Source organism: Eumetopias jubatus, unplaced genomic scaffold, assembly GCF_037043125.1.
Source record: "Eumetopias jubatus isolate StellerSeaLion01/CBP00866 unplaced genomic scaffold, mEumJub1_p1.0 scaffold_2, whole genome shotgun sequence".
Taxonomy (NCBI): domain Eukaryota; kingdom Metazoa; phylum Chordata; class Mammalia; order Carnivora; family Otariidae; genus Eumetopias; species Eumetopias jubatus.
The window spans coordinates 197,356,441-197,382,928 of NW_028274808.1; the positions used below are offsets into that span (position 1 = coordinate 197,356,441).

General features: G+C 52.4%; 1 protein-coding gene and 1 pseudogene across 3 annotated transcripts in view; both read left to right on the forward strand.

Annotated features, from left to right (window-relative positions):
* Positions 1–26,488, forward strand: part of EVC (EvC ciliary complex subunit 1) — a 62,578-nt gene that overhangs the window by 28,630 nt on the left and 7,460 nt on the right. For all 3 annotated transcript variants that reach the window (XM_028089447.2, XM_028089441.2, XM_028089443.2), the window contains exons 9-16: positions 4,089–4,305; positions 6,928–7,076; positions 8,750–8,848; positions 11,537–11,749; positions 19,836–19,945; positions 22,835–23,045; positions 24,002–24,208; positions 25,860–26,004. In XM_028089447.2, the coding sequence (XP_027945248.1) occupies positions 4,089–4,305; positions 6,928–7,076; positions 8,750–8,848; positions 11,537–11,749; positions 19,836–19,945; positions 22,835–23,045; positions 24,002–24,208; positions 25,860–26,004 (1,351 nt within the window). The remainder of the gene's footprint in view (positions 1–4,088; positions 4,306–6,927; positions 7,077–8,749; positions 8,849–11,536; positions 11,750–19,835; positions 19,946–22,834; positions 23,046–24,001; positions 24,209–25,859; positions 26,005–26,488) is intronic.
* Positions 18,683–19,119, forward strand: LOC114198235 (AP-4 complex subunit sigma-1 pseudogene; annotated as a pseudogene).

Here is a 26,488-nt window from a genome sequence, read left to right on the forward strand (position 1 = left end):
ACCCAACCATCCAACCATCCATCCATCCATCCATCCATCCATCCATCCATCCATCCATCCAACCATCCAACCATCCATCCCTCTTTCCATCCGTCCATCCACCCACCCACCCACCCATTCCTTAAGTGGAGATGCTGACCAGCTTTGTGTTGAGGCAGCATAGAGCATTGACTCTCAATCCTGGCGGCACATTGAAATCATCTGGGGAGCTTTAAAAAGTACTGATGCTGGGGTCCCAGGTCGGGCCCCCAGAGACTCTGACTTAATGAGTCTGGGGTTTTTAGAGCTGTAGGTGACCGCAATGAGTAGTCATAGTTGATACCCACTTGTGTGGATGGAGCTTCCTTTGCTCTCCTGACGGCTCCATGAATCACCTGAGGAGCTTTCATTAAATGACTATGCCCAGACCTCATGCCCAGAGATCCCGTCTGATTGGTCTACAGTGAAGCCCCTGGTATTGCTGGTTTTAAAACTCCCCAAACAATTCTGATACGTAGTTGGAGATGCAACCCACTGGCATTGAGGAATCCAAAAATCTGACTTTGAACCTAGGCTCAGCCACTTGAGGCTGTGTGATCTTGAACCAGTTATTTAACCCCGCTGAGCTTCAATTATTCTATTTATAAAAGAGTGGTCCTAGGAATTTCTGCAGACAGGGCCCGGGGAAGTGCTCAGGGACTCATAATGCCCTAGTCACCATGGGGTTTCTCAGCCGTGGTTTTGGCCTTGCCCTGCTATGTGCAAGGCCCAGGGCACACCATGCACCCATTTCCCCTTGGATACTCATGAGTTCCATTTCAGACCTGTGCACCTACCTGAGCACCCAGCTCAGAAACCTGCAGCGGCCGCCCTGCCCTTGGCTCAGCGACTCGGCAACTTTGACCCACGGAGAAGGCCCTGCCTTTTCTCCACAACCACCAGAGTGTGGTCCACAGACCAGCAGCCTCGGCAGCCCCTGAGATCTTGTTAGAAATGCAGGCCTTCCCCACCAGTCTCAGGATATGCATTAACAAACTCCCCGTGTACAACAGCTATTTGAGAACTTGATGTTTTTGCTCATCGTGTACACATACAATCTCCTTTTCCTCCCCGGCCCTGCTGGAAGGTAGGCATGGCAGATATTTTATTCCTGTTGAGCAGGGGGCCAGCTAGGTGACCCACCTTGGATTCCCGTGCTAATGACATCACTGAGCCCGGGCAACAAGCTTCTGGATTGGCCGTCTAAACCCCTGTGAACTGGATTTCATTTTGGTAAGGCTGCTGATATTAATGCTTATCAAAAGAGAAAGACTATTTTTCCCCTCTTTTTTTTTCTTTTTATTTAATTATTATTCTGTCAGCAGGATATTGATGCAGGGAAAAAAAAAAGTATCCTTAGCTGACTTCGGCCCAAGTATTAGCCAGTAACTTCCAAATAGAAAGAAGGGAAGGAATTATCCAGGTTATCAATATTCCCTTCTCTTAGCCAACATTTGGTGAGTACCTATTTGTGGGCCACGTTCTGTTATAGAAACAGTATTACAGACTCGAACTGGAAACCTGAGTTCATACCACAGTCTTGCTGCTTGTTAGCTGGCTGACCTTGGGCAGGTTATTTAACCTCTCTCTGACTCCGTTTCTTCATCTGTAAGTGGGGATCAGAAGTGCACCTGCTCTGAGAATATTAGATAGCAGAAGATATGTAAGGCCTGGCCCATGGGAAGTGCTCGGTGTGTTAGTGATTAGACTCCACGGGCCACAGATCCGCAGGCAAAATAGACATCAACAAATCCTCACGGTGATGCATGCAAAGGGCTGTAAATCTGTGTACCCCCCAAAAGATGTAGCTTCTATATCTCATGTTATGTTGCTGATAAACTCCAGAAGGTGGCAAGTTCTTGGGTCATGCCTGAGCGTTCTGGCCTGGGCAGTTGGAGCTACAATGTTCACATGGCATCCCTGAATATCCAACTGGTAGGGTTCTGGAAAGGACCTCAGAGGTGGCGAGAATCATTCTCCTGGGATGTCTGACAAAAAGCCACATCAAGAGCGATGCCAGAGGCTTGTAGATAATTGTAACAGCAGCTTGTGCTCGTGAGCTTTTACTACGTGCTGGCTGCTCTTTTGAGGGTTTTAAGTATTTTAACTTAATCTTCACCGCAGCTCCGTAAGTTCAGGGTCCGGGGAAGGCACTGTACCCGAGGCCTGCAGCTCGGACGGGTGGAGCCCAGTTCTCGCCCGGGCACTACTGGGGACCTTCTACACTCTCAGAGCAAGGGGACCCCTCGCCTCCCATCCCATGTCCCTCTGCCTGTGCTCACCTCTCTCCGCTCCTGTCTGTCTTTGAATATAAACCCGGAGGTTGTGCTGTCACTACTGAGCTGGAGAGGTCTCATCGTGCTACCTCAGAGGTGGCTGCCAATGGCGGTCTGGGCGCACCTCTCCCCAGGGTGGCCCCGTCTGGGTCCCCCCCCCACAGAGCGCTGAGCAGAGCCTTCCCACCCAGCGCGCAGCCACCCAGCGCTTATCCTCTTCCGCCCCCTAGTGGTCACGGGCCTGCCGACGGCTGTCAGGTGCGTCTAATCGGAGGAGGTTCAAAGCCACTGCCCTTGGGCTAGTTATGTGGCCTTCCAGAATAAACCTCAGCATTCTTGTCTGTAATTGGGGGATCCTTATTCTTGCCCTGTTCACACGTTGTCAGACACAGACCAGTGCCGCTCAACAAACAGTGAGACCCAGGCCTGGCCGTGGGTGGCTCAGACATTGCCCCTGCCCTGTCTTCAAGGGCTCTCAGTCCAGCTTGGGACTGTCCCTTGTGATTAGCTCCTTAAAGACAGAGCACATGGGGCCGTGGAGCATGGAGGAGGGGCCCGCTGTTGGGTGGGGGAGATCAGGGAAGGCACCCCACAGCCCAGCCCAGCATGGATGAGGACTAGCAGGCCGAGGAGTGAGAGGAACAGGGACGGTGCTCCAGGTGGAGGGCCTCGAGTGTGCAAAGGCCCGGCAGAGCTGGGAGCCAGGTGTGCTGGGCGGCCCTGAGCAAGAAGGTGTGTGGACAAGGCTGGAGACGAAGCCAGGCCTGGTCCGAGGGGCACCGAGGGGCACCATGCACCATGCCCTGGAGTTCAGACTTGGTTTGAAGGCAGTGACTAGAGGGTTTGGGCCATAGGACAGCACCAGGTCTGCCTCTCAGAAAGGCCCCTGTCCGCCATGCAGGGGCAGAGCGCACGGGGGCAGGTGGGAGGCTGGGACAACAGACCAGACGTGAGTAGGGCCTGAGCTGGCTGTGACGGGCCGGCAGGAAGGAAAGAGAGGGGCGTCTGAAGAGGCAGGATTGCCGGCATGGAGGACGAGACAGGGGCTGAGGTGGACTCGGGTGTCTGCTGGGGCCATGCCCAGCTGGGAGAGGCGTGCTCCCTCTGCACACAGCAGCGCCCCCCCTCTCCCGCTTCTGCGGTCCTCACGCTCATTCTGCAGGGTGAGCAGCTGCCCTCTGAGGCTTCTGGACCCACAGGGTCCCATCTGCCGCTGCTCGGCATTTCCTGCCCTAGGGAGGTGTCTTTTCCAGGAGTCCTGTCCTGAGTCATGATGCCGTGGTGGGGCAGAGGGGGCAGGGGGGCCGTTCTCAAGTCTGACCTCGAGGGAGCCACTTGTGAAGTCAGTCTCACCATCGAAAATCTCTTCAGACCCTGCATCCCAGGCTCTCTGAGGCTCCAAAGCCAAGGGCTCCTGTGACCTTTTCTCTGCCTTTGCCTTTCCCTTTCAGGGCTGTGGAGGCCAAAGGCCCCAGGGACTGGGGAGGGATGGCCATAAGGAAGGCCCCTCTCTGGCCACATGCACGCACTGAACCCCTCTCCAGAAGAGCAGCCCCCCAACGTGCTCTCACTCTGTGCCAAGAGCTTAACGCCTGGTACCCCGCGTCAGCCTCACCCCAGCCCTGTGACGGACGATTCTGTTTGCAGCCAAGGAGCTGACGCGGGAGGAGCGGAGGGAGAGCCAGTCGGTCTTCACTCTGCTCACAGGCAGCGGGGGCTCCAGGACGGAGCCCGTTGCCCTTGGCAGACCCCTGCTGCGGGGCGGGATGCTGACCTGGGGGTTTCTCTTCCCAGGACACCCTGGAGAGAACCATGGGGCGGGCGCACATGGCAAAAATGATCGAGTCCCTGAAGCTCCAAATCCAGGAGGAGACCAAATGCCGGCTGGCCGCCCTGTCCCGCGGCCTGGAGCTGCTGACCATCGAGGGGAAGCTCTCCGGGCAGCAGAAAGAGGAGCTGCTCACTCAGCAGCACAAGGCCTTCTGGGGGGAGGCGGAGCGCTTCAGCAGCGGTGAGTGAGCCATGGCCGGGTCCGGGGTGCACAGCCCTCCTGTGCGGGGGTGGGGGAGGGGGGCCAGGCCTGGGGGGCAGGGTCAGGAGACATGGAGCAGCACGCGGGAGACCAGCACAGGCTGTGATCCCCTTCCGGCCCTTGGGGACTGCATCCCTTTACCGGCTCTGAGCCTTCCTTGCCTTCCCCATAAGGCTGCCCCTAGGGTCTGGGATTGCCGGCTGCATTTAGCCATCAGTGACCGGGCTGACAGAAGCCCTGGTGTTCCTGCAGCAGAATCACCTGGACCATGCAGAGAGCAAAGGAGGGTGGCAATGCCCAGAAATGACACACGGCACTCAGCTGCAACCCATGGCCCTACACAAGTCCCCGGGCCCTGCTCAGCAGCGCAGGCGAGGGTGGGCAATGGTTGAGCCTGTAGGGCAGGAGAGGGAACCCGACGTGGTTGTTTCTCGTGCCCACCCCAGCTCCTGGGGCGGACCCTGGGAGGTGGGCAGGTCAGGGCTCAAGATACTGAGGGCATCCGAGACTTAGTCCAGGTCCCATCGTTAGAAAGAAGAAACTTTAGCTGCAGGGAGGGTACCAGCTCTGCCTCCAGCACCGGCTGCCCCAGGCCCTCAGTGGGGAGAGCTCATCGCTGGTCCCAGCGCGGGTCCAAGTCTGCACGTTCACCCGGGGCCGGGAGTGGAAGCAGAGAGGCGGGCAGCCTCTTGGGGTCTCGGTCAGGACGTCTGCAGGGCACGGAGTCGTGTGCTTCACAGTTTCCCCAGCGGACTCTGACACCCACATGGGTGTGGACGCTGTAGGGCCAGGGAGTCTCCAGGGGTCTTGGTCAGCTCGGGCCATGGTATCAAGATAGCACAGACCATGGGGCTTACACAACAGCCCTCTCTTTTCTCCCAGTTCTGAAGGAAGTGAAGTCCGAGAACAGAGCGCCAGCCCAGTCAGTTCCGGTGAGAAACTGAGTCCTGCCTGCAGCCTTCTGTGTCTTCACGTAGCAGAGAAGGGCTTTCTTGTACCTCTTCCTCTTCTTCTCAGGCACCAGCCCTCGGGGATTAGGACCCCAGTCTCACAAACTCGTTTACCCTCCAAATGCAGTCCCGCAGGGGTTAGGGCTTTAGAGTATCAATTTGGGGGGACACGGTCCAGTGCATGGCGCCAGGTTTTCGTTGCAGCCCGTGTCCTGGTCCTCTGTCTGCAGTGGCTTGTGTCCTCTCTGCCAAGCCTGCCGGCTGCCTTTCAGAGATGGGGTCAGAGGGAGGCACTCAGAGCTGGGGCCTCGGGCCATTCCATGAGGTCTTTGTCACTCGGCATCACGGCTTCTGTGACCACATGGAAGCCCACTGTTGGCTGGAGTCTGGACTGTGTAGAACTGAGCACATCTGGCCTTAGGGGGTCATCTCACACGGGGACCTGGGCTCTCCTAGCGGGACGGGGCCCCAGCAGCACAGACTGGCAGGGGCAGGATGCCAAAGGAACCCCACTGATCAGGCTCTGTTGAACTTGGACAGGACAGGGGAGGCAGGGAGACAGTCGGGGCATGGAGGGAGGACCTTGGGCAGAGGGAGGACTCTGGTCTCTCTGGACACCTGGTCACACCCTTTTCTTTGGTGCCAGAGGCTAAACACATTCCCAGACAAAACCCAAGGAAGTGTGCTTGTCTTACAAGTGTGGAGAGTGTGTGTGTGTGTGTGTGTGTGTGTGTGTGTGTGTGTGTGTGTGTGTGTGAAATGCTGAAACAAACATCTCCCAGAACAGCAGACCCCTGGTGGCCTGGCCCTCGTTGACTTCTCCAGCTTCTACACTGAGCATCTCCCCCAAAACTCAGGGGAGAAGGATCTGGCTCACCTCTTCTTTATCTCCTCTCCCAGAAGCCTTCCCTGGGGTCCCACACTGCCCATTACCCTTCATCCTTCTCCTCCCACCACCCTGCTCCTCATCCGGCATGACACTGATTGTCCCTTCCCCTTCTCTCAACTCCTCTGCACCAGGAGCAGCCTGCGCCCAGCGCCCAGTGCTGTCCTTGGCACGCTGCCGGCCCAGTGACCTCTGCGGGGTGAAGGGGGGTTCAGACCCCAGCCTCTCTGCCCGCCTTCACCTTCCCCACCAGGCAGAGGGCCTTGCCCTTGGGTTGCCCCTCCTTCTTGCAGCTCCTGCTAATTTAATAACTCATCCTCATGAGTTTTAAATCTCAACTGCACTCTGAGATGTCACTGTCTTCCTACAGACCTGGAGTCTTCTCTCCTGTCCTTCCATCTGTCCCTCCCTGTGTCACCTATTCCTTCCTCATTTTTCCCCACAAAAAATGCCCCTTCTTCATCTCCTGGTCAGGTTGACTGGTCGCCCTGCACAACCACAAAATGCAGCCTTTTCTGTCCTGAGCACTGGGCCCGAGGGGAAGAAGGGTCCCTTCAAATAACGTGGGGCTGTGGGCTTTGAAGAGCCAGGGGCTCCTAACACTGGCCTTTTGGAAGCACCTATACCTGAAAGATAAAACTATGAGTGTGGGCAGGAGTGCGGGGCACCTGCTGGTCCATCCTGCATCCTGAGTGCGGGCAGGAGACTGTGAGTGTCTTGCCCGGGGAGTAACCTGCAACGTGCTGGGGCTTACTTCAATTTCAGAGTTTGTCCAGCGAGGCAAAGACCTGGTTAAGGCGTCACTGGTTCACCAAGCAGAGGAGATGGCCAAGCTCACGCTGGCCCAAGAAGAGGAACAGAGGAGCTTCCTGGCTGAGGCACAGCAGAGCACCACCCCGGACGAGTTCCTCCAGGTGACCCTGCTCCCCACTCCCTCCCCGCGTCCACAGACACAGCCAGCCGGGGAGCAGCCATGCAGGCTGAGTGCTGTGGCTTCATCCTCGTTACTGTGCAAGGAAAGCCAGAGATTTTGGCATTGGCCAGACATGAGGTCTACTGCTCACTGCCCTGTGTCAGCCTGGTGACCTTAGCCAGCCCAGGGGAAGGGAGGACTGTGCACGGGAGGCTCTGTGGCAGGATCAGGGAGGTGGCCGGGCTAGAAAATGCCCTTGTCTTGACAAGGAAGGGGACAAGGAGACTTGCCAGACAAGAAACAAGAGGCCACCCTCCTTGAGGGCAGAGAAATGAGCTAGCACCAGCACAGCCCGGGACGACCAGGGGGAGAGAGAGAGAGAGAGAAGAGAGCCCTGCCTTTGCCCCCGTATTTCCCTGCTCATGGACGGGGGGCAGGGCACCTGCTTGTCCATTCTGCACAGTGGTCAAGCATTTGGGCACTGGGGCCACCTGGAAACGGGTCGGAACGCTGACTTTGCTGCTAAGGAGCTGAGTGACCTTGGGCGCATTGCTCCCCTCAGCCCTCAGCTTCCTCATCTGCATAATGGGAGTCATGGCACCTACCTCATGGGTTGTTAGGGTTCAGGGAGACCAAGTAAGGGGCAGCCATGGCCCGACGGTTTGTCTGGGCCCTTCTCCTTTGCCTTGACATGAGCTGGACCTTGTTTTGGCTCGGACAGAGGGACAGAGGGACAGTGACTGGATCCAGGCCCCACGCAGAGCACAGGCATGGGCCCTCCCTGGGGCCAGCCTGGTGGCAGGAGCAGCTCCCCAGTGAGAAGCCAGGAGGAGACTTCCCCGACACACACTGAGGACAGAAGAGAGGCATTTAGGTCCCTTTAAGGTCCACCTTGCCCCCCCCCAAGGAGCCTCCTCCCAGATCCCTTCCAGGTCACAAGGTTGGGGTGGGGGGCTGTTTCTGTCCTGGACAGGATGCATCTGAAGCAAGGCTGGTAGGATTATACTGCTCTATGTTGCTCAGAGATTTCTGGCCCCTCCCTGGCATCGCGTTGCACATCCTGAGCGCGGGGAAAGGTGGCCCGGTCGGCTCTGCCCAGCACCTCAGCACAGGGCAGGCCCACGCTGGGGGCTCAGGAGACAGGGACAAAGGAGGGAAGGGTGGAGCAGATACATGAAAGAATGGATGAACGAGGGAACGAGGAAATAAATGAACAAGGGTCTTTGTCCCCCGTGGACCTCCCCACGAGGAGTCTGTCCCTCTGTCACTTTGACCCGCCATGCCCCTCGGCTGCACGCCTGTGTCTGCCCCATCTCCCCCCGCACCCCATTCTCTGGCTCCTCAGGGCAGGGCGCAGCCACGTGGCCAGGGCCGACCAGACTGACCTCTCACGGCCTGTGTGCTTTGACCCTGCTAGGTGGTGGGCTCCACTGGGTGGTCTCCCCAGGCCGGGGTGGTGGTCCCCAGCAACTCAGTCACAGAATGCCTGGGTGGCTTGGGGCCAGGAGATCAGGTTTGCAATTTGCAGCCACGTGATATCCCTGTGCCTCAGTTTCCTCCTATATAAATCAGGGACGGACATCCTTCAGATCTGAGAGTGGCCCTTTGGGGGAATTTTTCTAGGAAAAAAAATTGGCCTTTTCCCACAAGATTCAGCTCACGTTTCATTCGCAGGCTTTTCATGCGGTCCTGGAGAGGCAGAGGTTGACCCAGAGTTACCTGGAGGAGGAGGAGAACGTCAGAACCACCGAGGTCATGGCTGTGCTCTGCCAGGTACGTGGCCTCGTGGTGGGACCTGCAGAGAGTCCCCAGGATCCGCACGTGCATGCGAATCCCCCCTCCTCCTGGGCCGGGACCCCAGAGATGCAGGCTCAGGCCCAACTCTGGCCCTGTGGAGAGCAGGCAAGCCACACGCCCTCCATGGGTCCCTCCCTCCCCGCATCACACACCAGGGTCCTATCAGAGGCATCTTCCATTTCCGGGGTGCTCAGGACTCGGACCTCCAGATGTCCCTAGGGGCAAAGGCCTTTGGAAGTGAGTTCACCCAGGATGGAAAGGAGGCCGGCTTTTGTGGGAGTCAGCGGGTAAGGCAGTGGTGAGGACGGAGGGCTGGCCCTAGAACAGGGAGGCCTGGGTTTGAGTGCCGGCACCGCCTTTCTCCCCGGGCAACCTCATGCAACTCCAGAACAGGGAAGAGGACTCCATGCTGGCCTGGAGGACTGACTCCGAGAGAACAGGGGAGATCACCTGTGCCCTCCAAAGTGATGGGCCTCCCAGGGGGTGATGGTGACCAAGACACAGAGCCCCTGCCTCGGGCAGCACCCAGAGCTACTGCAAAGCCGAAATGCGGACATCCTGCATGAAGGAAAGTGACAAGTGCCGTAGCGTTGGGAAGTGCATATGGGGTCCTCTCCAGACTCTGAGTGCCTGCGTCTGCGTCCTGGCTCTTCCCCTTCCCCGCTGTGTGGCCTCCAGATTTTACTGGGCCTCTCCAGTTCCCAGTTTCCCCATCTGCGAAATGGGGACAATGATAAGCCTTCTTCATGGGGGTGGAATGAGGCCCTTAGGCCGTAGCTGGAATCCAGGACATGCCCGATCCCAGTTGGCTTCTGTTACAACATCCCTGCTTACGGGTGCGGAGAGGAGGCGTGAGGGATGCCTGGGGCTAAGGCCAAGTCAGAGACAGCTGTCTGCAGGAAGAGATGCCTGAGCCAAGCTTTGAAGGGGGAGACAGGCCAGGTGGACAAGGAGCCAGGGGGTATCCGAGGCCCATCAAAACAAGTGAAGGTGGGCAGTGCAAACCCTCAGCATCGTGGCAGCTATACTGGGTGGACAGTGTCTGTATCAGTCATCTCAGCCGCTGTAATGAAGTGCCTTAGACAGGGGGCTTAACAGCAGACACTTATTGTCTCGCTGTTCTGGAGACCAGAAGTCCAAGGTCAAGGTGTGGGCAGGGTTGGGTTCTGGTGAGGACCCTCTTCCCAGCTTGCAGATGGCCACCTCCTTGCTTTGTCCTTACCTGGCCCTTCCCATGTGCTAATGAAGAGAAAGAGTTCTGGGGTCTTCCTCTTATTAGGACACCAGCCCTATCAGCTTAAGGCCCCACTCTACGACCTCACTTACCCTCAGCCATCTCCTTGAAGGCCCCATCTCCAGATACTGTCACACTGGAGCTTAGGGCTTCAGTATTTGAACTTGGGGGACACAATTCCATCCCTAACAGTAGCCCCCAAAGTGTCTTGTCACCCTGGAACCTCAGAATGTGATCTTACTTGGAAGTAGGGTCCTTGAAGATGTAATTAGTGAAGATGAGGCCACACTGAATTAGGAGGGAATGGCTGACGTCCCCGTAAGAAGACCACATGCTGCTCAGTGTGGGCTGTGTGGTAGAGCAGTGACGTCCTGCCAGATGCTTGGGTTCCAATCCCAGCCAGGCCATTGGCCAGTTACGGGTTCAGGAGCAGCTTATCTAACTTGTGCCTCAGTTTCTCCATCTTAACAGCATTCTGATGCACAGCTGAGTTTGAGAACCACTGTCATGGAGGGAATGGGGTAGGTCCAGTGAGCTCATACTCATGAGGCAGATGCTCTTGATGCCCTACCCTGTGGCCCCTGAGCCCACCTGAGCCCACCCCCAGCAGGGGACATTTTCCAGCAGGCTGACACTCCCTATCTTGAGCTGGGATTGGAGTCTAAGATCTTGGCCAACTAAACCCACTTTCCTCCTCCATAAAGCAAGGCCAAAACGTCCATCAGGTATTGCTGCTGGAGGAATGAGCGGTGCATATAGAAGCACCTGGCCAATGTCAGAGGGTGGCAGCAAATACATCAGTTTCAGTAAAGGCTTGTGGTGACACTGAAGTGACCACAGCCTCATCCCTCCAGTGATGTCCTTGGGATGTTCTGTATTTGATTTTCCTGTGCCTGCGTCTAGTTGCCAGGCCTGTGAGAGCTTGGACCGTGAATGTAAAGACCCCCTTTTTTCTAATATCAGGAGAGCCTGTCAGGTGTGAATGAGGAATACACCTGCTGGGGTCTGTTTCTGAGGAGGAGGTACTTGGAAATACGCTGCACGTGAAGGTGTGAGGAGCAAGGTGAAGGTGTGCGTGTGATTCTGTGCATCTGCATAGGTGCTTCTAAAGGAGATAAGCAGGGGCGCCTGGGTCGCTCAGTCAGTTAGGCATCTGACTTTGGCTCAGGTCATGATCTTGGAGTCCTGGGATCGAGCCCCAAGTCAGGCTCCAAGCTCAGCACAGAGTCTGCTTCTCCCTCTCCCTCTGCCCCTGCTGTGTGTGTGTGTGTGTGTGTGTGTGTGTGTGTGTGTGTGTGTGTGTGTGTGTGTGTGTGTGAGTGATTTGAGAGCTCACTTCGCTGGGTTTCCTCTGTGCTTTGTGGAAAGCCCACAGCCCTGCCCAGGGTGAGAGCATGACTTGTAACCCTGTCACGTGCTCTTGGCTTCAGGAGCTGTACCGTGGCACCATGGAAACGTTCCAGAAGTTTGTGGACGTCCTGTTCCTTCAGACGCTCCCAGGCGTGACTGGCCTCTCCCAGGCAGAGTGTGAGTACTTGAGGCAGGAGGTCCAGGAGAACGCAGCGCAGCAGCTGGGGCAGTCGGATCGCTTCCGCAAGCAGCAGTGGGAACTCTTCCAAGATCTCCTGGAGCAAGACAAGCAGGTGGGCATTTTGCACAACCAGGCTTGGGGTCTACCATTTTTACACTTAGGAAAAATAATGAGAGATTTTGTTCATGGAGCATCCCTAGTGCCTGTGCTGAGCACTTGACAGACACTGTGCCCTGCCCGGCCCTTCACAACCAAGGTGGGCAGGAGAAGGGAGCAGAGGATGGGAAGTGAGTAGATTAATGCCTCCGGCTGGCCCATTACGAAAGGGCAGCAATGCCTGTGCTTTAGACCGGCAGAAGTCAACAACAGAAGGTAGCTCGTAAGGGAGCGGACTTGGGCGGGGGGGGGGGGCGCGGTTCTCACATGGAACTCCTGTTTTTCAGTGAAAGCCTGTTTCCTGATTAAAACCAGGTATCCACGTGGTAGATAGAATAATGGTCCCGAGATGTCCGCCTCCTAATCCCCAGAATATGTGAATAGTCACCTAATGTGGCAGAAGGGACCTTGCCCAAGTGAGTGTATTAAGGATGTTGAAATGGAGACGTTGTCCTGGCGTATCCAGGGGGCCCCAGTGTAATCACAGGGTGTCCTCCTAAAAGGCAAGGAGGAGGGTCAGAGTCAGAGAAGGAGAAGGGATGAGTTGAGCAGAGGACGGCGGGATGTGGCCACGAGCACGGCAGGCAGGCACCTCTGGAGGCAGGAAAAGGCAGGTGCAGACTCCCCCCCCCGGGGCGTCCAGAAGGGTCACAGCTCTGATTTTAGCCCAGTTAAGACCCATTTCAGAATTCTGACCTCCAGAACTCTAAGATAATGAATTCGTGTTGTTTTAAGCCGCAGAATTTGTAGTCATGTGTTACGGCAGCAATAGGAAACTAATTTACATTAACTTTATTTTAAAAAACTAAAACGTGTCAAATAGAGGAATTTCTAAATGTGACAGGCATTAAAACTCCTGCATTTCCTTTCTCTCCTGCCTTAATGCACACCGCAGGCTGTAACACGAATGTGTTCACTATCCCAGTATCTGGCAGTGACCTGGTGACATAGTCCTGGCCAGTGAGACAGAGTGTGGTCGCTGCAAAGAGCTTCCCTTTCTTCGGCATTCCCTGTTCTTCCTGCCCAGAGCATGTGCAGGAGGCCTGGGGCACACCAGCCTTCCTTTGACTTAGAGGCAGGATGCGGGAGGACGGAGGCAGACGGGCTCAGGATGGTGGAGCAGAGAGTGGACGCCACTGTCCCAGCCCTGGACTGCCCACCCCTTGGGAGCTTGTTATAGGAAACAACCCCTGCCTCTTTGCCATGGGGTCCCATTAGTTACAGAAGAGCACTGGACTCATGAATGGAAGGGAGGTTTTCCAAAGCAACTAACCGGAGCTGTCCAAGGTACCACGTAAGGAAAGGGGGGGCATCATGCCACAAGGCCACTCACAGCCATGGAGCAGCAGAGGGCCTCGCTTCCTATTAGACCTCCTTCTAATTCAGTTCAGTCCTCCATCAGCTGCATCGTGTCTTCCTCTCATTGCTAACTGTCTCCTGCGCTTGGCTCTAAGTTCCTAGAGGATAGCAACTCTGTTTTTCATTTCTTCATTCCCTTATTCAAAGTCCAGGGGCTGGGACACAGCGAGGGCCCAGGAAAACTTGGCTGCATTACCAACAACAATAACGCAGCTTTCGGGCACCTGGGTGGCTCAGATGGTTAAGCGTCTGCCTTCGGCTCGGGTCATGGTCCCAGGGTCCTGGGATCGAGTCCCGCGTCGGGCTCCCTGCTCAGCGGGAAGCCTGCTTCTCCCTCTGCTTCTCTCTCTCTCTCTCTGTCTCTCTCTGTCTCTCATGAATAAATAAATAAAATCTTAAAAAAAAACAATAACGCGGCTTTGGAAATTATCACAGGGTCACTTTATTGTTCTTCAAGGGATGTAGTTGAAGCTGAATCCATTGGATTCATACCAATCCTGGGCCCAGACCACTTAATTTACAGTCTCTGGGGTGGCGGTCGGGGGGACAAGCTGGCCATGTGAGTCTAATGTGCCTCTGATGAAGGATCCCCAAATAGGAGGGGGGGCCTTTGAGAGGCAGCTGTAGTTTGCAGATGGGCCCCTAATCTTGGAAGCTGGATGTGTGGGTTTGAGCCAGTGCAGTCCTGTCCATGGGCTGGTTGGCCTCGGCCGGTTAGTTGACCCCCCACACAGCTTTGGCATTTTGCGAAACTTGCTAAATGTCTCAGAATCTCTGCTTCTGAGTGAAAAATAGGGATCAAAATACCCAACAGTGTTGCTCTGAGATAATGCAAGATAAGACCTTTCACACAGCTTCTCTCTCATTATTTAATGGTACTGGCATCGAAAAAAATCCAGAACTTCATTTCTGATCAATTATTAGACCAACAGCTATAATCTATCTGCAACCCCCTGGTTATGAGTCTTGATTATTTTAAGTAAATGTTAGACAATGCATGACTTCTGGCTTTTACTTCCTATTTATTTACTTAGTGAGTATACACGTGCATGTGAATTTTCCGTGGCTTGTGCAGAAGGGTTTCAGGAGTTCTGCACGCAAGAAGCAAGCAGGATGGTTAATGACCAAATCAACTGATTAAATAAGTATAACCCAAGACTGTTTTCGCAACGTGTGTATGTCATAATTAATTTACTGATTGGTTGTTTAATTGCCTTAAATTGCCACAAGATATTTAGAGGTCCGTGTGTACTCTCACTTACCATATTTCCTCCTTGATAAAAATGAGCGATGAGCTTTCTATGATTCAGATGAATATTTAGTCATAAGAAAAAAAAATCAACAAAACTGTTCATGGAAAATGAAACACACACCCAGGCTGTGAAATGCATTTCCTACATTGTCTTTTACCCAAAGGACCTTGGTAATTTCGTGTCCTGTTACTCAGGGAAGTTGTTAAATATTATGGAATCCGTCCCATATTGGATTACCCAATTGGAACAGGTTGTAGAATGGTGGTTCTCAAAATGTAATCTGTTCTAATGTTGCTTTCTGGGCTTTTCCCCAGTCCACTGTGCTAGGTCCCCCCAAAGATGTCCCCGTCCTAATTCCCAGTGGCTGTGAACATGGGATCTCACATGACACAAGGGACTTTGCAGATGTGATTAAGTTCAGGATCTTGAGACGGGGAGATTCTCCTGGGCTATCCAGGTGGACCCGATAGAATTACCAGGGTCCCTATAAATGAAAGTGGAATGCAGGAGTGTCAGAGTGATATGGTTGGACCAAGAAAGTCTCAGCCAGCCATCGTTGGTTTGAAGATGGAGAAAGGAGCTACTTGCCGAGGAATGTAGGTGATCTCCAGCAGCAAGAAAGGGCATGGAGATGGGGTTTGCCCAGAGCTTCCAGAAGGCATGTAAGCCTGCTGACACCTCGGGTCTAGCCCCTTGAGCCCTATTTTGGACTTCTGACCAGCAGAACTCTAAGACAATGAGTTTGTGTTGTTTTAAGCTACTGAGTTTGTGGCAGAAACAGCCACCATGGGAGAGTGATAGACCGCCACATGGGAGTCTGCACTTTTGACAAGGCATGTGGCAGTGGGTACGGTCCATAGCGCTTCCTATCATCAGGAACACCCATGTGGCCATCAGTCCACCAGGTGTTAAATCCTGGCACCGCCCCCCACCCTCCTCCCACTCTCCCAGCCCCACTGCAGGTGGGTTTCCATCACCCGGCCACCACACCTGCTCCCACCTGTGCTGAGCTCTGAGGCCTCACCTGCCGCACTCAGCCACAGTGCTTGGGCTGGGTCCTGTTCTCTCCCACTTTCCATATTGAGAGATCCCTGTCCTCCAAAGCTGGGCTCTCTCCTCCTCCTTGAAACAGCCGCTTGACTCTTGCTTCTCCTGCTACCTCTGTTGTGGCTCTGCCTCAGTCTCTTTTGCTGGTTCTTTCTCACCTTCACCTTGTCTGCCCCTGGAGTGGCCCAGGACGCAGTCCAGGACCCTCCTCTTGGTCTGCATGCACTCTCTTGGTGACCCATCCAGTCACACCCATCCGTCCTGGTGTCCTAATGCTGCATGACAAATAACCAAGCGAGCAGCTTAAGACAACACACATTTAGGGGCGCCTGCACGGCTCAGTCATTAAGCGTCTGCCTTCAGCTCAGGTCATAGTCCCAGGGTCCTGGGATCGAGCCCCGCATCGGGCTCCCTGCTCAGCGGGAAGCCTGCTTCTCCCTCTCCCACTCCCCCTGCTTCTGTTCCCTCTCTCGCTGTGTCTCTCTCTGTCAAACAAATAAATTATTAAAAAAAAAAAGACAACACACATTTATTATCCCACAGTCTCTGCAGATCAGGGGACCAGACATGGCTTCATGGGGTCCTCTGCTTGGGGTCTCACAGCTGCAATCCAGCCTGTGGCGGGGGTCTCATCTGGTGGCTCAGCCGGAAGAGAATCGCTTCCAAACTCACTTATATGGTTCTCGGCAGGATTCTATCCCTCTGTTTTTGGACTGAGGCCGGCACCTCCCTTGTTTATGTCTCCAGCTCAGAATGCGTTCCAAACTCCGCTCTCTGCCTGAGATCTTCCTGTATGTGATGAATAGGCGTGGTACCTGTCACATGCCCCAGAAAAGAACTGTTGGTCTTCCTGCCCAACCCACTCCATCCACACTCTTCCTCCATCTTCCCGCCAACCGGGCCAAAACCCTTGGGGTTGTCTCGACTCGCCCTTTTGCATCCCTGACGTGCAACTGACAGGAAGTTGCACAGGCTCTGCCTTCCGTCTAGTCCAGAATGGAACCACTTTCATCACGTCTGCCCTTACACCTGGTCACAGGTACCACACCTGTCATCAGATCTCCGTGACAGCCCGCACCCCCCACCCTGGTCTCCCTGCATCCACGCCTCCCCCTGCTGTGGTCTACTCTCAACCTCCCACCCAGAGCGATCCTTTCAAAACATACCGCATGACACTAATTTTTAAGGGGCACATTTAAAATAGTTGTGCATCTTATAATTGCCAGGACATCAGGTTTGCTAAAAGACACGGTCACGTTGTGTCACTTCTTTGCTCCAGACCCCCAGTGGCTTCTCTTTTCATGCAGAGTAGAGCCGGCGTCCTCACCCTGCCCTACGAGGCCCTCCATGTCGGGGGCCCGGCTTCCCTCTGACCTCCTGGTTCTGTCCCAGCTGCACTGGCCTCCTTGCGTTCCTTCCGCGCGCTGGGTGTGCTCCAGCCTTGCTCCGTCTGCTGCAGTCTTTGCTCCCATGTCACCCTCGCACGAGGCCACCCTCACAATGAGGCCTACCCTGACTGTGCTTTTTAAAACGGCAGTGCCCCCCCCTCCCTCAGCATGACAATGTTTGCCTGAGGTGCTGGCTTTATAACCCAGCCACCTGTAAGCCCGCCCCATTTATGGGAGAACACTACAAAACCCTCAGCGTGTACCAGGCATGCCCTGACTGCTAGTTCTTTCTCCCTTTCTCTCCTTGGTAACTATAAGCTTGAAACAAAGAGTAAACTTGCCCAAAGCCACACGATTTCCAGGTAGCAATGACCAGGGTCAGCACTTTAGCCCACTGAAGCCGCTTGTGGTTCTGAATTTAAGCATTCACGAGCCGGCATTTGATAGCTTTGGAGATGTTAGTGTGACAATTGCAGGCACCATGGAGTCTGATGGCCTTGGTCCTCTCGATTGTGTTTGAGTCCTGATGCTGTTTTTACCTGCATTCTTAAGTGCCCACCAAAGACCCCCATATGGGTTCGTTTACCATTTAGAGAAGCAAGGCTGTACAAAATTTTCTTTTATTTTTTTCCTTTGGGGGAGAGAGAGAGTGAGCAGGGGCAGAGGCAGAGGGAGAGAAAGAATCTCAAGCAGACTCCCCATTGAGCATGGAGCCTGACACAGGGCTCAATCTCACGACCCTGAGATCATGACCTGAGCCGAAATCAAGAGTCAGAGGCTCAACCAACTGAGCCACCCAGGTGCCCCCGCTGTGTAGTATTTTCTACGAAGTTCTAGCCCCTTAAGCACTCTGACAGGTTATTGTAGACTCTTTACAAGAGAAGTCAGAGGCTGACTTTAATGAAAAGTTCTAGGGGCGCCTGGGTGGCTCAGTTGGTTAAGTGTCTGCCTTCAGCTCAGGTCATGATCCCAGGGTCCTGGGATCGAGTCCCGTGTCGGTCTCTGCACTGAGCATAGAGTCTGCTTGAGATTCTCTCTCTCCCTCTCCCTCTGCCCTTCCCCCTCTCATCTCAAAAAAAAAGTCATAAGTCAAGCCATAAAGATAAGATCTAAACAGCACAATTGATGATCTGAGGCTCCTTTGTAGGGCTTTTGTGGATGACATGAAGGTCCCCATTGAGAAGCGCAAAGAATCTGCTAACTATTACAACTATTCAGATTGCTCAGTAAGTTCCCCAGGTACAAAATCAGCATCCCAAACCAGTAGATTGACTACATACCAGAGCACCCAGTGATAACATCAATAAGGATCCTCTTCTGAGTAAAAGCTATAGGGTGCCTAAAAATAAACCTGACCGATATGTGTAAGAGCTTAGTGGAGAGGTTTATAAACTGTTGTTGAAGGCATAAAGTAAGACTGAAGAGAAATGCCACGTTCTTGAATGGGAAAACTTGATCTTGGAAAGCTGGTGATGCTCTTCAAATTAATCTATAAATTCAGTCCAATTACAAGAAAATCCAAAAAGCAGTTTTCCCAAACTTGATAAACTGTTGCTCAAATTCATATGAAAGGAAAAGCTAAGACAGTTTTGTATAAGAGAGTATGGGAGAGGAAGTCAAAATGGCTGCCCCAAGGAAGCCTGCACCGCGCGGCTAGTAAGGGCTGGGGAACAAGCTTCTCCGGGAAAGGGAGAGGGGGGGCTCTCGGAAGAGCCGTCGCCAGAACCGCAGGCAGGACTGTCGCCCCCTGAGCTGTACAGGTTCTAATTCCAGGCACCCCTTGACGTAACTTTTGAACTATCTGGAAAAATATTGCCCAGAAAAAAAAAAAAAAGGATAAAATTTTTCCTCATGGTGAATAAACAAGGACAGACCCGACTTTCTAAATGCTATGAACATGTGGAGATCAATAAGCGTACAATTCTGGAAACGGAAGTCATAAAGAGCTGTCTCTCCCGATCCAATGAACAGTGTTCTTTCGTTGAATTTAAGGATTTTAAGCTGATATAGTGACAGTATGCTGCTGTCTTCATTGTGTTTGGAGTTCATGACACTGAGGATGAGACGGCCATTTATGAACTCACCCATAACTTTGTGGAAGTGTTAGATGAGTACTTCAGCAAGTGAGTGAATTAGATATAATGCTTAATTTGGATAAAGTGCACATCATTTTGGATGAGATGGTGTTAAATGGCTGCATCGTGGAAACGAATCGAGCAAGAATTCTTGCCCCCCTAAAGCATTTTTTCCCCACTTGTTCAAATTTTGTTGAGTTCTGAGGGTAACTTTTTTGTTCTCTGCTTTCCTATGCACATTTAATTCAGGATTAGCAGCATGGGAAGAACGTGTGACAATTATCAGCCAATAAAATTTTAAACACACATAGTACTTTGAATGTTTTCTGAATGCTCTCTTTCCTTAAAATGATTTAAAAAGTCAAAACTTTACAAAATTGTGTACCTAATAAAAATTGAGAATTAAATTTCATTTGCCAGTTTCTGAAAAAAAAAGAAAGAAAGAAAAAGAGAGTATGGGAGAATTTTCCCAAATGTCTATGCAGTTTTGCTATAAGCAACAGCAATTAAAGAGCATGGTGTTGGTGCAGAAATAAAAAGACAGCCCCAAGGACTAAAACAGAGAGCCTGGAATGACATTTGTGTATACATGGAAACTGTGTAAGATCAGGTGGCATGACAAGCCAGTCATAAAAAGATAAATTTTCTAATAAATGATGCTGGGACAATTAGTATCCATTTATGCAGAAAAAAAATTAGATGCCTTCCTCACGCCACAGAAAATGAATGTTCAATGTTTTAAGATTTAAATGTAAATTAGAAATTTAAAAAATCTTTAGAAGGAACTGTAAGAGAAAATCTTAACGAAATCAGGGGAGAAAAGGATCTTTTGAACAAGAAACAAAAGGCATGTTCCAACATAAGCGATGATGGGTGAAGGGAACTTGAGTTGACCCCTTGTGGCTCTGTGCTGGATTTAGGTGTGGATGGAGGAGCATGCCCTGTCCTCTGTGCTGCAGACGCACCTGCAAGATGACCATGAGAGCATCATCCACCAGGTCTTGGGCCGACTTGGTGGCCTCAGTGAAGAGTGAGTACAGCTTTCTGAAGGGCGGGGGGCCTGTGTCCTCTGTGATCTCTATGCTAACCTCAGAGTTCTCATCTATTAGGTGGACACATTAACTGCCCCCTGCCATTCTTACAGTGTGGTTTTGAGACCAACCAATCTGTAAGTGTAAATGTGGAGAAGAGTGATAGTAGAGTGCCATAGATAAAAGCCTTGCAGTCAGACTTGATCTGGGAAAATCTTGCCCTCAGTTTCCTCATCTATAAAATGGGCTAATAATAGCTACTTCATAGAGCTGTCTATCATAGCAACCTTTTTAAATACTTTTTTGGAAGTATAATTCATATGTATTATTCTATGTATACAATTCAATGATTTTTGGTAAATTTACAGAGTTCTTCAGCTATGACCATGATCCAAATTTAGAACATCTCCATCACCTAAAAAGCCCCTTGTCCCCATTTTCAGCCACTCCCAATTTATTAATAAATCTGTATTCTTCCTATTTCTTCATTTTTTTAAAAGATTTTATTTATTTATTTGAGAGAGAAAGAGAGAGAGAACAAGCCAGGGGGAGCAACAGAGGGAGAGGGAGAAGCAGACTCCCCGCTAAGCAGGGGGCCCGATGTGGGGCTCAGTCCGGGGACTCTGAGCTCATGACCTGAGTCAAAGGCAGACGCTTAACTCACCGAGTCACCCAGGCACCCCTCTTTTCTACTTTTTCTATAGCTATTAGTGTAGTACCATATTTTCAACTTTCCCTAAAATGTTTGTTTTTCCTTGTCTTATATGAGAAAAATTATTTTGATAAAACTGTTTTTCTAGTTGCCAGCATTTTCCAGGACACTAGTGTGTGTATACATCAAGAAGTAGGTGGCTAGCTGCTGTATTGGATAATATAGGGGAAGGAGGTGACAACAAGCAGAAAAACCTCGTGGGCCATGCTACGACAATAGGGAACAACTGGAAGATTTGTCCAGCCTGAAAACCTGTATCTTTTAATTGTACCAATATTTGGTCCTTTATATTTAATGTAAATCTTAATGCTGATCTGTTTGGATTTTTAACCCATCATCTTACGGTTTGTTTTATGTTTGTTCTGCTGCTCTGTGTTCCTTTCTCTCCTTCTTTTGTATTAGGTTTTTTTGGTTGTTGTTACTTTAATTTATCTCTCTTTTGGCATATTAGTTATGTATTCTTTTACTGTGCTTTTAGTGGTTCAAAGATTTTAAATTGTGTCCTTGATGTGTTAAAATCTGATATACACTTTTATATTCCTTCTTCCGGACAATATGGACACCTTAGAACACCTTAATTCCATTTATTCCTCTCTCATAGAGTATGCTTTTCTTAGTGGGTATTTTATTTAGATTTACTTTAATATTTCTTTTGCCAATTCTTTCCCTACTTTTCTGGGGCTCCAATTATACATTTTATTAGAATTTTTCACCTTATCCCACATCCATCTTAGATACTGTCCTGTATTTTTTATTCTTTTGTTCTCTGTGGTTCAGTCTAGACACTTATTTTGAACTATCTTCCAGTTCACGCTCTCTTAAGCAATGTTTCATCTGCTGTTAAATCCATCTGTTGTTCTTAATGTTGGTAGTGGATTTTCAGTTCTAGAATTTCCATTTGATTCTTTTCATAGTTCTCAGTTGTCTCCTGAAGTTCTTCATCTCATCATTTAATTTATTAAACATATTCATCATAGCTTTTGTAAGGGTTTTTTCTGATGATCTCAATATCCAGTATCTTTGGGGTATGTTTCTATTGTCTATTTCTTCTCTTTATTTTTGACCAGTTCTTATCTGTTTGCAAGTCTGGTTATTTTTATTGAATGCTGGACACAGCAACTGAAAATGACACAGATAATTTAAGGTTTCGAATAATGGGATCTTCCTCCAGAGAGGATTTATCTTACTTCTAGCAGGGATTTCACATAGTGGCAGATCTGCTATCCCATTTGTGAAAGTAGCTGATTCAAAATTAAGCTTCTGTAAGGGCTGATTCCTTCTTCTTAGGACAAGAGCCCCCAGCTGAAAGCCTGGAGTGTCTGCCAGGTCTCTCCTCCTTGGTAGGTTGACTGCCAACACTCTGTTCAGCTTTTCAGGCTGTCAGAAAATACCAAATGTTGGGCCTCTCTGGTGGACCAGCATTTTTCACTTGAGTCATTGAGATGGGCACTCAAAAATAGCCCTCAATTTCAGTACTGGGTGTGCTGATTGTTAAAGTTCTGTAAGAAATTCAAGTAGATGTCTACTGAAGACAGCTGCATATATGTGTCAGAAACTTGGGGCAGGATATGATAAAGTTGAAAAGACGAATGACAGAACAAATGCCTGAATACAGGTGAGCAGCCAGGTCTAAGGAAACAGGCAGCACGAGATGGGATAACTCCAACCTACCGCCTTCTGGAAGGACTCCCTGGGGAGCTGGGCTACTTGAGGCATTTCTTGATATTTCAATGTGTTAGGGTTGTCCAGAGACATGGAATGAACAGGAGACGTATACATAGGCAAGCTGAAGATCCAGGAGAGACAATGGTGTATTTCCAGTCCCAAGTCTGAAGGCTTGACACCCAGAAAGAGCTGATATCTCAGTTCGAGTCCAAAGGCAGGGGGAAAAAAAACTAAACCATATTCCAGACCAATGCAGCCTCTGAGAGCGTCAGCCTTTTCTTATCTTCAGGACTTCTACTGACTGGATGAGGCCCACCCACATTAGGAAGGGCAGTCTGTTTTACTCAGCCTACTGACTCAAATGTTAGACCCAGAAAATCCAGAAACACCCAGAATAATGTTTGATCAGATGTTCGGGCATCTCATGAACATTCTGGCTGACAAATTTAACCATCATGCTCAGTGAAGCCAAGAGCACTGACTCCCAGCCCTGTGCCCACTTTCCTCAAAGGTCCATATGGTGCATCCTGCAGGGGCATGACCTGCTGCTGCGCTCTGCCCTCCGGAGGCTGGCTCTCCGGGGCAGCGCCATCACCACCCTGACCCACATGAGACTTTCCGGGAAGAAGAGCCTTCTCCAGGAACTGCGTGAGCAGCACGCCCTCGAGCAGGGCTCCTCCCAGTGTCTGGATGAACATCAGCTGCAGCTGCTCAGAGCCTTGGTAAGATCGGTGTGTCAGCCCCCTACCCGGCCCAGCCAGGCAATGCCACTCCATCAGGGTCCAGGCTCAGCCATGGCTGCCGAAGCCCCAGTCTTGCCACCACTGCTGTTGCAGGGTGGGACAGTGGCAGCCTCCTGGGGGCGGGGGGCACCTAGTGTGCTGGAGGGCGTTAGTGTCTGCTCTATTGAGAATTATGTTACACATGGATATGAAATCAGAAATCAGATCCGTACGGTCATCAGGGTGCTGGGAGGAAGGAGCCCTGTGATCTGTTTTAGGGTTTGAACAAGTTGAAAGAAAGGGTTTGTAAATTGCAGGGCTGGGATTTAAACCCGAGCAGGCTGACTGCTCTCGTGGAGTAGCTGGTGTTTTGACCCACTAGTGAGGGAGAAGCTCACGGTCATTTTCCTTCTGCCCAGGAGAGCTCGGTGGAAAGCAGGCGGGACTGGCTCTCCTACCTCTCAGTCTCCTCACCTTCTTCTCCAGCTCTGATTCCCACAGGAAGGGCCGTCCCCAGGGCCCTATATGCCCTGCCCCGGCTTCTGTGATGTCCCAGATTATGCTCAAACTCAGCTCTGGCTTCAAAGCCTAGCCCTGCTGTGTGACTTTTACAAGTTACTTAGTGTCTCTGGGCCTCTATAGCCTCATCACTCCCAGTGTTCAGGCCTCATGGTGTTTTGGAAGAATGAGGACGTTCTTGTGCTTGTGAGAGGCCACAGATGGCACTGGGCACACAGTCAGTGCCCAATCAATGCTTGGGGGGGTTCAACAGGCACCCCGACACATGCATTGTTGACTTTGCAAGCCCAGGGGTCCCCACTCTCTGCCCCTTCTCAATCCCTTCCTCAGCCCTCCTGGGGCCCTGGGCTGGGCCAGCCCCACATCCTGGTCCTGGCCCTGGCCGGAGCGCCCGTGCGGGGCAGCAGCATGGGCTCTCCCTCTCCTGTCCTCTCCAGGAGGCTCGAGTCGTGGAGGAGGCCAGCCGGCTAGAGGGGGAGACACAACAGACGCGGCTGCAGCTTCAGCAGCAGCTCCTGGCCGAGACCCAGGAGGTCGGGCGGCTCCTGCGGCAGCACGCGGAGCGAGCCATCGGGCAGGCGCTGCTGGGGCACGCTCGGAATGCAGCCACCAAGAGCCGGGCCAAGGACAGGGATGACTTCAAGGTGCGAGCCAGCCCCCGTCCCCGGGGAACCCGAGGGGCAAGAGGGACTGCGGTGGGGCGGGTGGGCAGGGCGGACGAGGGGCAGGAGTGGGGCAGACCAGCGGGCGACCTCAGGGCTGTGCCTGGTTTGTGAGCTCGGAGGGTCACTTCCTTTCCCTAAAATTCTACGCCCCTTCCTGATAAGTGCTTGCGGCCTGAGAATGGTATAAATGTAAGCATGGCATCCCTTGCCAGAGGGGCTCTGAGTCAGGCTAGGGTGGGAGTGCCCCCCCACACACACACCTACAAGAAAGAACAGGTGTTCGGTTTCTGGAAGAACGTTCCTTTATTCGAGCTCCAGTCACGGGGCGTCCTGGCCCCCAGCCCTGTGGCAGACGCTGGGCTAGTGATCCAGGCGGGCAACATCTCCCCTCCGTGGGACTTACCGTCTCCCGGGAGCCAGGCAGGACACGGAGGGGAGCAGACAGCACCCCCTCCCCCCGAGGCAGGGACGCAGGAGGACAGAAGGCCTGATGGTGTGGGTGGGTCTGCTGACTGGGGAGGGAGGTGGAGAACGGGGACTTCCTGTCTCCTGCTCGGGTGGGCTCTGTGTTCTAAATGGAAGTGAGCAGGCCACAGCCATCAGTAACAGCTCCTGGCCAGAAGTGCAAGGCCAGGTCCACAGTCCTTGGAGGAGTGGAGGCGGAGCCCCTCTGCGAGAACGCCCAAGTCAGCACAGGGGGAGAGAGTCGGCACGCTGAGGAATGAGCAGGGCCCTGGGAGCTCCAGACGCTCACACCTGCTCCCCCACCCTCTGCACCTGCACAGCCTCTTTGCACACCTGCAGAAGCAGGGCACGTTTCTCAGGTGGAGCTGGGAGAATAAGTGAATAGCACAGCTCTAGAAACATAACATAATCAACCCCGCAGCAGTAACTGCTCCACAATAAATGGGCATTTTTTTCTTGCCCAAAGCCTGGAACCATTCGATAAATGTTTGTTGAAATGGGGGCTCTCGAGTCTGACTTTGCTAACTTCTGCCCATCATCTTATGAAGTAAAGGTTGGTGGCTTTGCCAGTGCACAGCCAACATGCCCCTGAGCATTTCCTCTCCGCTTTGGGCCTGAAGGTTTGTCACTTGAGAATGCATACTGCTGCCGGTAACAGAAAGACGCTAAAATGGCAAACAAATAGAAGTTATTCATCCCACATAACAAGAAATGTGGAGGTAGGGGGTCCTGAGCTCGCACAGAGGCTCGGTGATGTGACCGAGCCCCAGCTCTTTCCTTCCAATCCACCATTCTCGGTGTTAGTTCACTGCCTCGTAGTCTCAAAATGGCCACTGCCCCTCCAGACATCAGATCTGCATTCCAGGCAGGAAGAAGAAAACAGTAAAATCTTCCCCCCAAAACTAAGCTTTGCCTTAAATGTTCGTAAAGGGAAGGTCCCCCATCAGTCTTTCCCTAACGCTGCATCTCATTGGCCAGAACTGGGTCATACAGCCAGCCCCAGACCACTGCTGACCAAAGAAATAAGATAACCAAGCACGCACTCTACCTGCTCCCCGACCAGTCAAGGTTGGGAGTGGTGGAAGCTTAAGTAGCAGGACGAGGGGAGGCAGGGGACCGCGCTCGTGGGTGGCTTCTCTGCTGAGCCTTTCGCCTCCTGCCACAGAGGACCCTGATGGAGGCGGCTGTGGAGAGCGTCTATGTGACCAGCGCCGGGGTCGGCCGGCTGGTGCACGCCTATTACCAGCAGATCGGGAGGATCATGCAGGACCAGGAGGAGGGGAGACTGCAGCATCTGAAGACCCTGCAGGGTACGGCCCCCTCCTCAGGGAAGCCCTGCAGGCCGCGGGCCGGACGTGCTCTTAGTTTGGGACACACGATGGCATGCCAACTTTTTCAAATGTTATTTGAGGGAATTTTATTTTACTTATTTCCTGCCTTGTCCCCCGACAAGGGGCTTTTTAAAAGCCATTTAAAGAACTACACATACAGTACAATAGGATTGCTGAAAAGTAGATGAATTACGACGAGACGGGACAGTGGGATGGAGTTCGAGTGAGGTCGTGATCTGGGACATAGGCCACCCAGTCCCTCCCTGGTGGTGACAAGGTATTGGCTCTGGGCTTCCTGGTGGCCAGAGAGATGGGAGCCTCTTCAGAGCTGTGTAGTGAGAGCGAGTGTGAACAGGCCATACAGGGTTCCTGGGACCCAGAGAAGTCCCCCCGTGGGCTCTCGTCAGAGGCCACCGGGGACGAAATAGAATCCCCAGGGCCAGCGATAACACGCTAGAATAAT